The sequence below is a fragment of the Condylostylus longicornis genome, unplaced genomic scaffold, assembly GCF_029603195.1.
Source record: "Condylostylus longicornis isolate FDR11 unplaced genomic scaffold, ASM2960319v2 ptg000051l, whole genome shotgun sequence".
Taxonomy (NCBI): Eukaryota; Metazoa; Arthropoda; class Insecta; order Diptera; family Dolichopodidae; genus Condylostylus; species Condylostylus longicornis.
Genome location: NW_026578020.1, coordinates 1,400,652 through 1,417,673, shown reverse-complemented (window position 1 = coordinate 1,417,673; position 17,022 = coordinate 1,400,652). Strand labels below are relative to the sequence as shown.

Below are 17,022 nucleotides of genomic sequence, written 5' to 3'. Positions count from 1 at the left end.
CCTGCTTCGTTTTACTTTTGCTAATGCCCCCCCTTCTAATAACGTTAATTTTGGAACTACTCCAAGCCGCATTTTGAATAATTTTAGTAAAGTTTTCGGCCTCCTCATCTATATGCTGGGTCGTTCTTATTCTTTTCCTTAGATCTATTTGACGTTTAATCTCTAAGCGAAATCTTGACCAATCTGTAGTTCCATTTGTCAGCGCAGGTTTCGCTCTTTTCATAACTATATTTTCCTTAAGTACAAGAATAACCACCGAATGATCGGAGTCAAGATCGTAGTTATCATGTACCTCGATGAAATTTTTCGCAATCTGTTTTGTTATGAAGAAATCTATTAAATCTGGATACTTATTAATATCGGTTGGCCAATACGTTGGCTTCGCAGTAGAATGAAAAAGGCACCCCATGCCGCCAATTCCTGTCCTAAGTTCTCTTCCTCTAGTTGAAGTATGCCTTGAACCCCAATCAGTGTGCTTGGCGTTAGAGTCACCCCCAATATAAATCTATCGCCCAGGTCTGTCAGAACGCATTGAAACATTTCTGCCGTAATTTTAAATCTAGGGTGACAATATAATGCAGCCACTCTAAATTTCTGCTTAGTCGAAGTGATCTGAACCGCTGTCATTTGCATTCCCTCGGTATGCATCTGGTGCAGATCGCAATGCACCACATTTTCTTTTATTATTATCGCCGTTCCGCCCTTCGCTATATTTCCAGGATGGTTCGAGTTGTAAATTCTATAACCCGGAGACCGAATCCTGCTTCTTAAGGTCATATGTGTTTCAGTTACGAGGCACACGTCTATATTCTCCGTATGCAGAAAAACTTCAAGCATGTCCTTTTTATTTGCAATACAATTGCAATTCCATGTTGCTATTTTAAAATTACCTCGTGCCATCATTTACGAGGTCTTTTGGTATTCGATTTTTTCCCTTCGCTCTCTAAAATACTCAATCTCTGAGAGATTTTGTCCATCATATCTAGCATGTTCTGCATCATATTTTGCATTTTATACAAAACATTCACGTCACTGGCCCTTGTTTTATTGCTCGTGCCACCGTCATCAGTTTTCGTTTGGAGAACGTCCCTGTATGTTACATCTTTTAAGACTATTCTCGAGGTGAATTTCCTCGGTGGCCATTCAGAATTCTTCAGGTTGCTGTTGCAGTTCAATTTTCTACGTTTTTGCAGTTCCTTAGCTACAAGGCAACCCCTATAGTTTGCTGGGTGGGCCTCCAAGCAATTGGAACACTTTGCTGCAGTACTCTTTGGCTTACTGCAATCTGATGTTAAGTGCCTGCCTGCACATTTAACACAATTCGGTTCTCTCTGGCAAAATTTTTGTGTATGCCCATACCTTTGACACCTTTTACACTGCGGAATGGTCCTGTCCTTTCGAAGTGCCTCTATCCTAACTTTCATCCTGTTTATGTAATCGATTTCATAAATTTTTTTCATCTCTTCTTCATTTGAGAATGTTAACATAAACAGCGGTAGAGGCACCATAATGTTTTTCCCATTTTCTTTCATTTTTTTAATTTTATTGGTTACATCTAAGATCTTGTAACCCCTAGAGCTTAGGTCTTCCTTTATATCTTCTGGTTTACAACTGGGGTGAAGACCTCTTACCATGACTTTTATTGGTCTGGCCTGCTTGTTTTCATAGGTATGCCATTCTAGTCCAGATCCATTCATGGCTCTGGTAAGATTCCTGTAGTCCATTTCGGAATTTACAATAAGCTTAAATTGATTGTTGTTCATCATTTTAGCCTTATAATTGATGTCCTTATTTTTTAATGTTGACTCTATTTTATTATAGTCAACCACATTACTTATGACTACTGGAGGCGGCCTAGAGTTTTTCGTGACATTGCCTCGACTTTTAGAATCAGGAACATACGCTTTCTCCACTTGGCAACCACTTCCGGAGACGATTCCGCTTTTCTTTTTTTACTGGACCTCTTTTGTTTTAGGATGCAATCCGTTTCTCTGGCGAGTTCCTCCTCATCTGTTGAGTAGGCGTCTAAGACTGACCTCACCTGCTTTGCTCGTGGTGCAGCCTCGTTTCCTTTATGACTGCCCACATTAGACTTATTGTTTGTAATTTGCGTATGCTTCTCTTTCTTTAGCTTCTCATTTTCAGCCCTCAGTTGAAGAACCTTGCTTTTCAAAGCCACACAGAGCTGTTCCAGTTGGCTAATCCTTTTGTGTATGTCAGCATTCTGATCATCACTTTCTTTGTCTTGAGCTTTACTCATGTTTATACCCTTATTGGTCTGTGGAGCTTGAATGTTCGGTAGTCCACCTTCTCTGTTTCCATTCATTTCTAAAATCCGCACATCAGATGTAGGTGGTGAACGCCGGGTTTTCGCGTTCCTCCTGAACTGATCAATCAAATGCAATAAATGGCTCTCCCCAGAATCCGTAGAGCCGACCTCCGAAGAGGATGGATTCTCCAACGTAGTTGAATTACCACCTGGGGTACTAAATCCTTTTGTATTGTCCATTGCACAAATGATTAAATTCTGCATTTTATACCTACTGCCAGGATTCAAAAACTGCCGTCCCTCAGGGATCAGACGCAGACCAGGGAGCCGCCTATTCTGATAATAAATAATAAATTATAAATAATAATTAATAAATAATAAATAAAAAATAATAAATAATAAATGATAAATAATAAGTAATAAATGATAATTAGTAAATAATAAAGAATAAATAATAAATAATAAAAAATAAAAATTAGTAATAAATAATGAATAATAAAGAATAAATAATAAATAAAAATAATAGTTAATAACTAATAAATAATAAATTATAAATAATAATAATAATAAATAATAATTAATAAATAATATTTAATAAACAATAAATGATAAATAATAAATAAAATTAACAAATAATAAATAATAATTAATAAATAATATTTAATAAATAATAAATAACAAATAATAAATAATAAATAATAAATAATAAATAATAAATATTAAATAATAAATAATAAATAATAAAAAATAAATAATAAATACGAGTAGTAAATAATAAATAATAAATAATAAATGATAAATAATAAATAATAAATTATAAATAATAAATAATAAATAATAAATGATAAATAATAAATAATAAATGATAAATAATAAATAATCAATAATAAATAATAAATAAAAAATAATAAATAATAAATGATAAATGATAAATAATAAATAATAAATTATAATAATAAATAATAAATAATAATAATAAATAATAAGTAATATGTAATATTTAATAAACAATAAATAACAAATAATAAATAATAAATTATAAATAAGAAATTATAAATAATAAATAATAAGAAATAAATAATAAATTACAAATAATAAATAATGAATAATAAAGAATAAATAATAAATAGTAAATAATAACTGATAAATAATAAATACTAAATGATAAATAATAAATAATAATTAATAAATAATAAATAAAAAATAATAAATAATAAATGATAAATAATAAGTAATAAATGATAATTAGTAAATAATAAAGAATAAATAATAAAAAATAAAAATTAGTAATTTTCCAATTCTGAAATCTCGTAGGCCTAAGATAGTCTAACTACGTTTCATTCGTTTCTTAGATTTCTTTTTCCAAATTTTACAATATAAATAATGTTCCAACTTTACAAACATTTCCAATTCATTTTTCAAAAAGCCTAAAAAAATGATATACCATAAATTTTCGCAATCAATTATACTGATGTCAACTCGTGGAGTCACGCTAATCAAAGAATTTTTCACAGCATGGTTATGTAAAGTAAACTATAAAAGCTATACGCTTTTTATTAGAGAGTCACAAATATGTAAATTTTCTGTTTTGCTGTAAAAACTTTGTAAAAATTTTTGAAAGAGATAATTATAACTTAAGTCTAGGCAGAGAATTATTGCTCGTAGCTATAGTTATAAGAATGACTTGAAACTAAGCAATAAGCTTTTTAGCTATTAAGTTTTTTTCTTAATTTTGTGTATTAAGTAAATTTCGAAATGACGAGTCTTGAAAGCGTCTTGATGTTTTTATCCTTGTATTAGTGAACTATTAGTCTGAAGGGACCTGTTTTCTTCTTAGTCAATTTAGTTAAAATAATCAACGCCGAATAATAAGGAATTCAGGTAATTCCAGTTGAACTAGAAATTTTCCCCATACTTTCTCTTATTGGTCCAACTCGAAAATCTCCAGAGGGATTCGTGTGGACATAGGTTCATGTATCAGATTCATGATGTCCTCTCTAAGAAGGCTAATATTGCAGCAGCTTTTCAATTGTCGTTAACAGTTGCAAAATTTAATGTGTTTCTCTAGTTTTATTAAGTTTTACCTACTTTCTAACATGCAAACGAATGTATATAATGTTGTATTCTTTATACAGAATCTTTTATGTTACACGTAAAGTGTACAGCGTAAGTTTTCGCTTAAGACAATGGATTTTCGCTTACCCCAATAATTGTGTCCGGTTTTTAAAGTTTAATTGAACTGATGATGCAATATAGTATTAGTTTATCTCTATAGGTTGTTCTGCTGACTGTTGCAGATAAATGACGTCTCATACACAACAATTGTTGATTTTTCGTTGATTTAATTGTAGGGGATTGAAATAATATTTGAATTTGTTTTATGTTCTTCATTCTTTGGTATTCTGCTTAAGGTTAATTCAATAAATTTAGCACATTACTTAATAATTAATATACAATAGTAGCTCAAAATATATTCAGAGAAATAATATTTTAAAGTGTTGAATAAAATATTTCACCATTAGGCACAATATTTATTCTGACGTTAAAAAATTGCATATAGTATCCTTGACATCCAATTTGCAAATAAAGCGCAAAATAAGCAAAGTCACAAGAAATAAGTCATATACGATATCATATGACTCATGTTGCATTTTTCAGGTTTTGAGACCGCAAAACAAGCGCTTCTAACGCAAGTCAGTTTTTTTAGTTTGCGTTTTACGGTTAAGTGTCGTTGAAACTTAAAAAAATGGAAAGGAAATATGGCTTTTCAGGCCATATGGGTTTTAGCATGTCATATTATATGTGCCAATATTAAATATATGCGTATTCAACTATAGAATATCCTATAGGAAATAGACAATATAATTTACAAACATAGTTTTCTTACTTTAAATGTTTTTCTAGACAAGACTTATACCTTTTTTTACCGACCGTATTGTGTATATAACAGGTAGGTTATGTGATGGCTGATGGCAACAAATTTTGCATATCGATTTTTCGATGGGAATACACTTCTCCATAGTAGGGAAGTGTAAATAAACTATTTTAAGCAATCTGTCGTTCTGTTGATCTGCCGGTCTGTGTGTGCACGCGTGTATCTCAAGTTCGGCTGAACCGATTTTGATGAAATTTTATATGTAAGTTTATTTCGACCATGGCACGGATTGATCGACTTTTGGGATATATCATTTTGAAGAAAATATTCAACTGATTTACTTGAAATTTCATATATAAGCTTCGCTCGACCTTTCGCGAAATCTCCTAACTTTTGGAAGAAATCAGGCATGAGCAACTGGACCTTTACTACGGGCCAAATATACATTTTGCGTATGTAAAGAGATTTCATTGAAATTTAATATTTAAATTCTTCGTATTAATACAATGGATATATGAATAAAGTTTTTGGAAAGATCAGGGCTCGAAAACTGATCTGCGGGCTGATTTTACAGTTTTCAACATATCTACAGAACGAATTGATGGAATTTCTTGAAATTTGATATTTGAGTTCTGGTTGTTACCGAAACTAACTGGCGAGCATTTCAGGGAATTCGGGTAGCACAAAGCGAAATTTTACTTAGAGCCAAATTTACATTTTTCTCGGTATGTAAACTATAAGCTTACTAATGTCCTAAAAATTGGAAAGAAGTATTTAACAGACATTTTTATAATATTCTGTAACACTTTCACTTAACTATTTAATACACATTAAGGTCGGTTGTATGCTGACCCCATCAGTTTTTTTATACCCTGCACTTCGTGAAGGGTATATTAACTTTGGTATGGAGTTTGTAACTACTTGAAGGAGTCATCTGCGGTATGGACATATATATATATTCTTGCTCAGCGTAAAATTCTGCGTTGATTTAGACATGTCCGTCCGTCCGTCCGTCCGTCCGTCCGTCCGATCGCACGATAACTCAAAAACGAATAATGCAATCGACACCAAACTTTCACAAGTTGTTTTTTTTGTGCCAAGGACGAACCCTATTGTTATTGGACCAATTCGGACAACGGGTTCGGGGAGCTGCCATACAACTCAAAGAGTTTATTTTAATTATTTCAAAAACTAATAAAGGTACAAATATAGAATTTTGTATACATGTGTCCAATTATATTCTACATATGCTCTAAAAATTTTAATGAGATAGCTGCACCGGTTCGGGTGGCTGCCATACAACTCCAAAAGCAAATTTTTTATATTCGGCAAAATAATAAAGTCAGATTCATGAAACTTGGCAGTCGTGTGTCCAATTATAGGTCAAAGATATTTCTGAAGTTTTGGTGGAATTGCTTGACAGGTTCGAGCAGCTCCCATACAAGTCCAAAAGCTTATTTTAAATATTTGGAAAGGTAATAAAGTTAGATTCTTAAAACTTGGCAGTTGTGTGTCCAATTATAGATCAGATATATTAGCGAAGTTTTAGTGGAATTGCTTGGCAGGTTCGGGTACCTGCCATACAACTCCAAAAACTAATTTTAAATATTTGGAAAAATAATAAAGTCAGATTCATGAAACTTGGCAGTTATGTGTCCAATTATAGGTCAAAGATATTTCTGAAGTTTTGGTGGAATTGCTTGACAGGTTCGAGTGGCTCCCATACAAGTCCAAAAGCTTATTTTAAATATTTGGAAAGGTAATAAAGTTAGATTCTTAAAACTTGGCAGTTGTGTGTCCAATTATAGATCAGATATATTAGCGAAGTTTTAGTGGAATTGCTTGGCAGGTTCGGGTACCTGCCATACAACTCCAAAAGCTAATTTTAAATATTTGGAAAAATAATAAAGTCAAATTCATGAAACTTGGCAGTTGTGTGTCCAATTATAGATCAGATATATTTGCGAAGTTTTAGTGGAATTGCTTGGCAGGTTCGGGTACCTGCCATACAACTTCAAAAGCTAATTTTAAATATTTGGACAGATTCATGAAACTTGGCAGTTGTGTGTCCAATTATAGATCAGATATATTAGCGAAGTTTTAGTGGAATTGCTTGGCAGGTTCGGGTACCTGCCATACAACTCCAAAAACTAATTTTAAATATTTGGAAAAATAATAAAGTCAGATTCACGAAACTTGTGTGTTCAGTTATAGATCAGACATATCCGTGAAGTTTCTATAGAATGGTTTCACAGGTATAAGTAATTGCTATACAACAATGAAAGGTGCAGGGTATAATTCAATCGGTTCATACCGACTGAAACGTTTTTACTTGTTTAGTTTTAATGTTGCCGCTATCGCCATTTTTTCTTCTTTCTTAATTTTAAAGTTTTTAAAATTTTTTAGATTTTGAAGACGTATCGAAATCTAAAATTACATCCGTCAATAGCGTTCCTTCCATTTTATTGTATAGTAAAAATATTTTTGAATTCAAAAATGATATAACAATAATTGCCAAAGAGATATTTTCAATTTGCCAATCATCACATATTTCTCACCTAATTAAGTATAGCTAACTACATAATATTATTATTGCACGAAATTGAGTTTCAAGATTATCGATATTGCAAATGAACAAGATCGAGGACAGGCATTTCGATATTGCAATAAATACAATCGCTAAGATAAGACCCAATAATTTTTAAAGTTGTATGGGAGCTACCATAAGCAGTCGAACTTTTATCAAGCACAATAACTCTAACGGTATATTTGTTTGTACGAAATTTTAATACTTTAGCTTCCATACTTTCTGAAGTTTGGCAAAAAAACTTTTGACTCCAATTATTTTTAAGCTTCCACTCGACCCACTGCTACATTCACCATTACCAACTGTATAACTTAATATTACAATCTGAAAGGTTGCAAGTATCAACTAGATATTTTTGAGGCTTATCTTCTTTTCTCTGCTTATTTAAAAATTAAAAGGGTTTTAAGAATGTATTGCAACAATAAGAATAAAACAAGTTTTGAATACACATGTACATAAAAATTATCTTGCTTAATTATTCATTAATGCAACAAGATTCCTTTTTTCTGTATATTTCACGTGAATAAAAAATTTAAAATTATAAGAAGAACCATTAAATTATAGTAATGTTTTTCTTTTGCTTTACAAGACAATTTTCATTTATGTAACTTTTTAAAAACTGCTCAAAGTAAGAATTATGAAATTTCTGTTTGCTTTTAATTTAAGTTTTAATAAGAGTATCATTGACATTATAATGGAGGGAATAATTTTGTTTATTACTGATTTTACAGCAAAACATTTAACTATTAACAAAAGATAGTAATTAATAAACATTCATATATTAAATGCTGATTTATTTTCTGAAGTGCTGATTCATCTCTGTATTGAAAATCATGTGCTAAATAAAATGTTCATTTTTATGTTGTAAATTAGTCTGTTTTTACTTTGTGAGATTTTGTTTCATCGTAAAGAGACAAAACTAATTATACTATAGCAATAATAGGATACAAAATTTTAACACTCCAAGAAAATATTTCTATTTTACGTGATTTAATTTTAGTTTAATGTGAACTGATAAATTTTAGTTTTCACGGCTTTAATATTTTTCTAGTGTCATAGAAAATGTTTTATTGAACATGAAACATTAAAATTGCGTCATATAAAAGTTGCTAATTTAATAAAGTTATTAACTTAATGAAACATTTGTAAATGCAAATTTATCAACAAAAAAAAATAAAAGACATTAATAGGTCCCACTCAATGAAGAACTCTTTTGTATAGATAAAAATTTATTTATAAAGTAAATTTATATTGTATTAAAATTATTTAACGTTTAACATTTTCATTTCCATAATTATGTCAAAACAATTTCGAGTAAAATAATGTTTGCAGCGTCATAAATTTATAATTTTTTTATGTAGACTTCATACTTACGCCAATGTGAATGTGTGAAGTACATTTAAGTCAACATTCCGAAAATTTTACATTCTATAAACTGATTTTTCTGAGACTGTTTTCACTTTTGCATTCGTTATGTGATGCCGCAAGCGGAACTGGTGGGTGTGCAAGGCATACTATCGTAGCTTCAGATTCTGAAGAAATCTGGGAGTGACTGGGAAGATGCGGATGACTCTATGATACTGCCGCTGCACTTCTACTGCCGGTAGTCCATTTTTTTTAGATTGGTTTGGAAGTATGGTACACTAGTGAACTCGGGCTCGAGCCCGGACCCTCGTCGGACCCTGGGTGCTATGTAACAACAATTATTCTAAATTCTATATTTCTTATTATTATTTTCCCATTTATTTAAATTTCCAATATTGCTAAAATTCTATATAACATACAAAATTCTACAAACATTATAGTTAGTAATATTTTCCCATACATAACTCTCTCCCAATATTTTAGTAGGAGTCAAATTACATACATTTTGTTTGTTAATTTTACTTTAAGTAAATTTGAAACCTATATGATACGTAAGTTAAGTTAACATGGGAAAATTATGAATTTTTTAAATGCATAAAATTGCTTACTATTCTATTTCTATGTTCTTCTTCTTCTTCTTCTGCGTATCCACTTACTGGATGTTTGCGACTACATTTCTATATGCCTCCCTGTCTTGCGCAACATGTACCAGCTCTTCTACTGTTCGTATGCCAGTCCATTGTCTGATGTTTCTGAGCCAAGACATCTGCTTTCTTCCCACACGCCTTCTTCCCTCAATTTTGCCTTGCAAAATCAGCTGCAGTATGAAATATTTGTCGTTACGCATTAAATGACCGAGAAATGTTGTTTTTCTGTGTTTTATTGTTAGTAATAATTCTCGGTCATTATTTACTCTTCTTAAGACCTCTTCATTTGTAACTCTATCTATCCATGGGATTTTTAACATCTTACGGTATATCCACATCTCGAAGGCTTCTAGCTTGTTCATTGTTGATGTTTTTAGTGTCCAAGCTTCCATTCCATAGAGGAGAATTGACCACACGTAGCATTTTACAAATCGAATACGGTTGTGGAGATGTATATCCCGATTGCAAAATATATTTTGGTACTTTATAAAAGATCTGCGCGCGTATTCAATTCGGCATTTTATTTCCATATCTGAATTCCAGTCTTCGTTTAACCAACATCCCAGATACTTAAAACTTGAAACTCTTTCGATATTTTGGCCATTCACGGTTAAAACTAGATTATTAAATGTGTTGGTCCTGGATATAACCATGAATTTGGTTTTAGAAATATTCATATTTAAACCGAAGAGCATACTGTGGTCATTTACTGAGTTTAAAAGTTGTTGTAGTTCAGTAATACTGCCGGCAATCAAGGTGGTATCGTCTGCATATCGTATATTGTTAATATTTACTCCATTTATTTTTATACCAACATCTACATTATCAGCTACTTCTTCGAATATCTTTTCAGAGTATAGGTTAAAAAGTAAAGGCGATAATATGCAACCTTGCCTCACTCCTCTTTTTATTTTTATCTCATCAGTGGTGAAATCTCTCGTAACAACTTGAGCTTTTTGGTTCCAGTATAAGTTTTTGATACATCGAATCTCTTTTTCATCCAGATCTATTTTATTCAAAACCTCCATTAATTTGTCGTGTTGCACGCAGTCGAAAGCTTTTTCGTAGTCAATGAAGCATATAAAAATGTCTCGATGAACATCGCGGCAGTTCTGAATTAATACTTGGAGACCAAGAAGCGCTTCTCTCGTACCGAGACCTTCCCTGAAGCCAAATTGTGTGTTACTGATGCTGCTTTCACATTTTTTGTAGATACGGGAATGAATAATTTTTAAAAAAATTTTTAAAGCGTGGCTCATTAAGCTTATAAGTCGATATTCACTACATTTTTTCCAGTTTGATTTTTTAGGTAAGGTAACGAATGCCGAACTTAGCCAAAAATGTTTTTCAAAATTTCTAAGTTTTCGTCATCTATTAGCTTAAAAATTTCTGCGGGTAGCTCATCGGGTCCAGGAGCTTTATTATTTTTTGACAACTTAATTGCTCTTTTTATTTCCTCTGTTGTTATTGAAGGACCTGTGGGTTCAGTTTCCGAAGTTCTTAGAGCATCGGTTCTACTAATATCATCGAATACTTCTTCTATGTATTCCTTCCAGACTTGTTTTTTCTGTTCTTGATCTAGGACTATATTATTATTGTTGTCAACTAGATTAGAAAATGTCTGTTTGCGGTATACTCCAGCGGTTTCTTTAATTTTCTTGTGAAGATTAAACATATCGTGACGATTTTGAAAAGTCTCAATTTCTTGACATTGAGAGTTCAACCATTGTGACTTTGCAGATCTAATTTTTGAGCGAATTACTGTTTGCAGGCGCTTATATTGACTATAGTCCTTATTTTTGTGCATTCGTCTCTGATCCATTAAGTTTAAGATCTCGCTTGTCATCCATTTCTGTTTTGCTCTGCTGTTCGTGTGGCCCAGTTTGGTTGAAGCTACATTTTTCATAGTACTTTTCAATCGATCCCATACTTCATCAATTTCCACATTATTAAAGCTGGTACCTTCGAAATTTAATTTCATTTGATTATTAAGCTCCTGAGTAACTTCGGTTTTACATTCATATTCCTTGAGTTTCTGTAGGTCTAAATGTTTTTTGCGTGTTGATTTTGTCATTACTGCCAATTTTATGTTGATTTGCGATAACAGTAAATTATGGTCTGAAGGAACATCGGCACCTGGATACGTTGAAACTTTTGATACGCATGTACTGTATCGCTGGTTAATTAATATAAAGTCGATCTGGTTCCGGATTACATTTCGATCGTTATCTTCAGGTGATTTCCATGTGTAAAGTCGACGAGGTGGTAAACAAAACCAAGTGTTCATTATTTTGAGCTCTTGTTCCGTACAGAACTGAATTAGTCTATCACCTCTTGGGTTTCTGGTACCTAAACCAAATGGTCCAACAATTTTTTCTACTTGCGACTTTCCTATTTTGGCATTAAAATCCCCCATAATGATGTTGATCTCGTGTTTTTTGGTCATTTTCATGAGCTCCTCGACTTCATTGTAGAATGATTCAACGTCTTCGTCAGTTTTATCAGCAGTTGGTGCATATGTTTGAATGATGTTTATATTCAAAGGCTTCGCGTGTATTTGAAGCAATAAAGTTCTATCTGAGTATGACAAAAAGTTTTTTTACGCATTTTTCGACGGCCTCGGAGACGATTATTCCAACCCCATTTCTATGGTTTCTACTTTGGTTCCCGGAATAATACATTGTTGCACCGTTTGTTTTACATTTGCCAGAATCAGGCCACCATGTTTCACAAACACCTAATATATCGATGTGAAGTCTCTTCATTTCTTGTATGGTATTTGCTAGTTTACCGCTTTCATAAATGCTACGAACATTCCAAGTACCTATTTTTAGTTTGCGTTGAGTTTTACCTCCGGGGATTCTTAGCACCCTCGTTGTGCCGGAGACTGAGGGCTTTGTTTCTGTTTGTACTTCCATGTATGTAGTTTTCTTGGGATAAGATACTTTAGTAGTTTCCCGTGGCTTTCTAAAGGGTTTTGCAGTTTTCCTTCTGTCATAGTAGCTGCCGCCCCTCAGGGGTCAGACGCAGACTATTTCTATGGGAAATAATTAATTTTAAGTAGTATAATTTTTAATAAATAAATTAATTATTTTCAAACCAAGCAATAAGAAGGTTTTCAATTAAACTATTTAACACTGGGAGTGAATTTAAAGACAGCATCCAACTCCCTGAGAAATATCCTAGATATTTACTTGAGACCGGAATAGTATTAATGGGATATGGAAGGGCTACAATAAGCATTGGGTGCCTGCGGTCGGAGGATGAGAGTTCCTTTGACCATATGTTTGTTCAGCAATCTACAATCCCATTGAAAATGTTTGGTTTGCTGTAAAGAGTAAATCTTTTAAATCAAATTCAAATATAAGGAATATAACCCTGAAGTTTACTATACTCATTAATTCATTATTCTCATATTGAAGTTTACTATTCCATATTATTCTCATATTGAAGTTTACTATTCTTATTTTGATCAATTGAGTAATACATATTTACTTTTAACGTTTGAGCAAATCTACTTATACGGTAATGAAGTTGCTTTTATCGGAGACTAAAGTTAAAATACATGCAACCGAAGAAAGGAAGACATTTTTGATTTCATGTTAAATGCTAGTTGGTAAGAAAATTAACAACCAAAAAATTTATTCAAAATAATTCTTTGTATGTAATATTTGATTAAATATAACTATATAATTGTATTTTTCTATTCATTGCGTAAAAAAGAAGAAAATTTCAAACCAATTAAAAAGAAAAAAGAAAGTAATTTTTATATTGGGTTTTTAAATTTTTGTTCGGGCGCGACTAAAATAGTATTACTAAGTACATAGGATTAAGGAAACATTCTTCTACACCAAAAAAATGTAATTGTTATGAATACAATTGAACTTCTCTTCAATAAAAACTAAAAGCCATTTTTTAGGAAAAATATTATTGCACTTAAAAGTATTGTTTTGCAACTTTAATTTTTCTAAATTGTTATTTATTTGACATATTTGACTAAATTAAAGAACCAATAATCAAAATTTTCATTTTTTAAGCAAAATTTTTTCAAATCTTAATTTAAAGATTTCCTTAGTAAGATTTTTAATTTTTTATTTCAATTACAGATGGTAACGAGAACGAAAAAAATATTTGTCGGTGGGCTTTCTGCACCTACAACACTTGAAGATGTCAAAAGTTATTTTGAACAGTTTGGACCGGTAAGTATTTATAAAACATGCATATAAATATCCTTAGAAAGTTATTTAAGTCATATTGAATAAAAGAAATTGATTGTCACAAAAATAACAATTCCGAGGTATTGACACATTAGTTTTATTCAATTTGTTGCATCGCAAGAAATCTGTAAGAGATTCTGGTAAATAATGTATGTAAATATCCTGATATAATGTGTATTTCCCAAATAATATTTCATTACTAATGTTTTAATTGAATTGATATATACTCGCATGTTCTACAAGATTGTGAAAATTACCTCTTAACACTCATTCTGAATTCTATCAAAACTAGTAAGTCTCAGATAAATATACCTACAAGTGGGACAAATCATGTATGGTCAAGTATGATTTGAGCAACTCAACGAATGGTGAATCTTCTAAATTTGAATATCAAACCTTTGTTTGAAAACTTAGTAGCCGTTTTGTTACCAGAAAAATTTTCAAACATTATTGCTTTTCTTTTAACGTCTTTTCTGCAAAATTCGTTATTCTGTTCTTAAACAAACTGATGATTTTTAAAAGACTATAAGAATACAGATTTTAAGGTTATGAAGATTTCAGTTTCACTTATATAACGTAATAGAAATCATGTAAAAAATACGATTAAAGAAATTATTTAAATAATAATATGATGCAACGAAATTAGCGATAACAAGTAAAAACGTTTCAGTCGGTATAAACCGATTGAATTATACCCTGCATCTTTTTTGTTGTATAGCAAATACTAAAACCTGTGAAACCATTCTATAACCTGTGAAACCATTCTATAGAAACTTCACGGATATGTTTGACTTATAACTGGACACACAACTGCCAAGTTTCATGAATCTGACTTTATAATTTTTCCAAATATTTAAAATTAGCTTTTGGAGTTGTATGGCAGGTACCCGAACCTGTCAAGCAATTCCACTAAAACTTCGCAAATATATCTGATCTATAATTGGACACACAACTGCCAAGTTTCATGAATCTGACTTTATTATTTTTCCAAATATTTAAAATTAGCTTTTGGAGTTGTATGGCAGGTACCCGAACCTGTCAAGCAATTCCACCAAAACCTCAGAAATATCTTTGACCTATAATTGGACATACGACTGCCAAGTTTCATGAATCTGACTTTATAATTTTTCCAAATATTTAAAATTAGCTTTTGGAGTTGTATGGCAGGTACCCGAACCTGTCAAGCAATTCCACTAAAACTTCGCAAATATATCTGATCTATAATTGGACACACAACTGCCAAGTTTCATGAATCTGACTTTATTATTTTTCGAAATATTTAAAATAAGCTTTTGGACTTGTATGGGAGCCACTCGAACCTGTCAAGCAATTCCACCAAAACCTCAGAAATATCTTTGACCTATAATTGGACATACGACTGCCAAGTTTCATGAATCTGACTTTATTATTTTTCCAAATATTTAAAATTAGCTTTTGGAGTTGTATGGCAGGTACCCGAACCTGTCAAGCAATTCCACTAAAACTTCGCAAATATATCTGATCTATAATTGGACACACAACTGCCAAGTTTCATGAATCTGACTTTATTATTTTGCCGAATATAGAAAATTTGCTTTTGGAGTTGTATGGCAGGTACCCGAACCTGTCAAGCAATTCCACCAAAACCTCAGAAATATCTTTGACCTATAATTGGACATACGACTGCCAAGTTTCATGAATCTGACTTTATTATTTTTCCAAATATTTAAAATTAGCTTTTGGAGTTGTATGGCAGGTAGCCGAAACTGTCAAGCAATTTCACTAAAACTTCGCAAATATATCTGATCTATAATTGGACATACAACCGCCAAGTTTCATGAATCTGACTTTATTATTTTGCCGAATATAAAAAATTTGCTTTTGGAGTTGTATGGCAGCTACCCGAACCGGTGCAGCTATCCCATTAAAATTTTTAGAGCATATGTACAATATAATTGTACACAAGTATACAAAATTTTATATTTATACCTGTATTAGTTTTTGAAATATTTAAAATAAACTCTTTGAGTTGTATGGCAGCTACCCGAACCCGTTGTCCGAATTAGTCCAATAACAATAGGGTTCGTCCTTGGCACAAAAGAAACAACTTGTGAAAGTTTGGTGTCGATTGCATTATTCATTTTTGAGTTATCGTGCGATCGGACGGACGGACGGACGGACGGACGGACATGTCTAAATCAACGCAGAGTTTTACGCTGAGCAAGAATATATATATATGCCCATACCGCAGATGACTCCTTCAAGTAGTTACAAACTCCATACCAAAGTTAATACACCCTTCACGAAGTGCAGGGTATAAAAATTGAGAGACATCTGACATGAGCCTGTAATGTTTTGTAGATCAGTTTTATTTCTAGCACCACCCTAATATCCTATAAGTGTAAGCTGCAATAGAAGTATGGGGATTTTCGGAAATTCAGTTCTAATTTACATAAGACTTGATGACGAAACGGATTTTAAAGATATTAAAAATAAAAATTATTGTGGATTTGTTTCATGAAAGTAAAAAGTATTAATGCAAATTTTCAATGTTTGTTGGTAAAATGCATTGAACGTTACGAGTAACAATTTTTTAGAATCGCATAAATGAAAAATAGCCAAAAACGAGAAAAAAAATAGAGTTGACCTTGTCAACTCTGTGATACGCGTACGAATTTGTTATCCTATGTGCGAATAACTAATGTGCCATAACTAACTATGGGGCAGACTATGACTTTAAGTTGCCGTATTACCATATTAATTTATGCAAAATTTCAGTACTATGTGTTATTCAAAATACTGGTTGTGCCAAACTACTATTGATGTTGTATGGCAGCTACCAGAAAGAGCCAAGAAATTTTAGCGAATTTTATCAAGCACATCGGCCCTACTAATATATTCACTTGTGTGAAATCTCAATATCACAGCTTTTATAGTTTTTGAGATATAGTCAAATAACTTTTGAAGTTTTATGGCAGGTACCAGAAGGAGCCAAGTAATTTCAACGACTTTTATGAGACACATTGGCCCTACTAATATATTCGTCTGTGTGAAATTTCAATACCATAGCTTTAGTAGTTTCT

At 31.9% G+C, this 17,022-nt stretch overlaps 2 protein-coding genes across 6 annotated transcripts in view; one reads left to right on the top strand and one right to left on the bottom strand.

Moving 5' to 3' along the window:
• LOC129611548 (RNA-binding protein Musashi homolog Rbp6) overlaps positions 1–17,022 on the top strand; it is a 139,350-nt gene that overhangs the window by 21,567 nt on the left and 100,761 nt on the right. For all 5 annotated transcript variants that reach the window (XM_055524747.1, XM_055524746.1, XM_055524744.1 and 2 more), the window contains exon 3: positions 13,850–13,942. In XM_055524747.1, coding sequence (XP_055380722.1) covers positions 13,850–13,942 — 93 coding nt within the window. The remainder of the gene's footprint in view (positions 1–13,849; positions 13,943–17,022) is intronic.
• Positions 11,074–12,661, bottom strand: LOC129611541 (uncharacterized). Its single transcript, XM_055524731.1, has 2 exons — positions 12,403–12,661; positions 11,074–12,320 (listed from the first exon to the last, which is right to left on the bottom strand). The coding sequence occupies exons 1-2, from the start codon at positions 12,659–12,661 to the stop codon at positions 11,074–11,076; spliced, it is 1,506 nt and encodes a 501-aa protein (XP_055380706.1).

Coding starts and splice junctions, on each gene's coding strand:
- LOC129611541 (XM_055524731.1), bottom strand. CDS start 12,661: ATGGAAGTACAAACAGAAACAAAGCCCTCAGTCTCCGGCACAACGAGG. Junction 12,321..12,402: donor GTATTATTCCGGGAACCAAA/GTAGAAACCATA, acceptor TGTCATACTCAG/ATAGAACTTTATTGCTTCAA.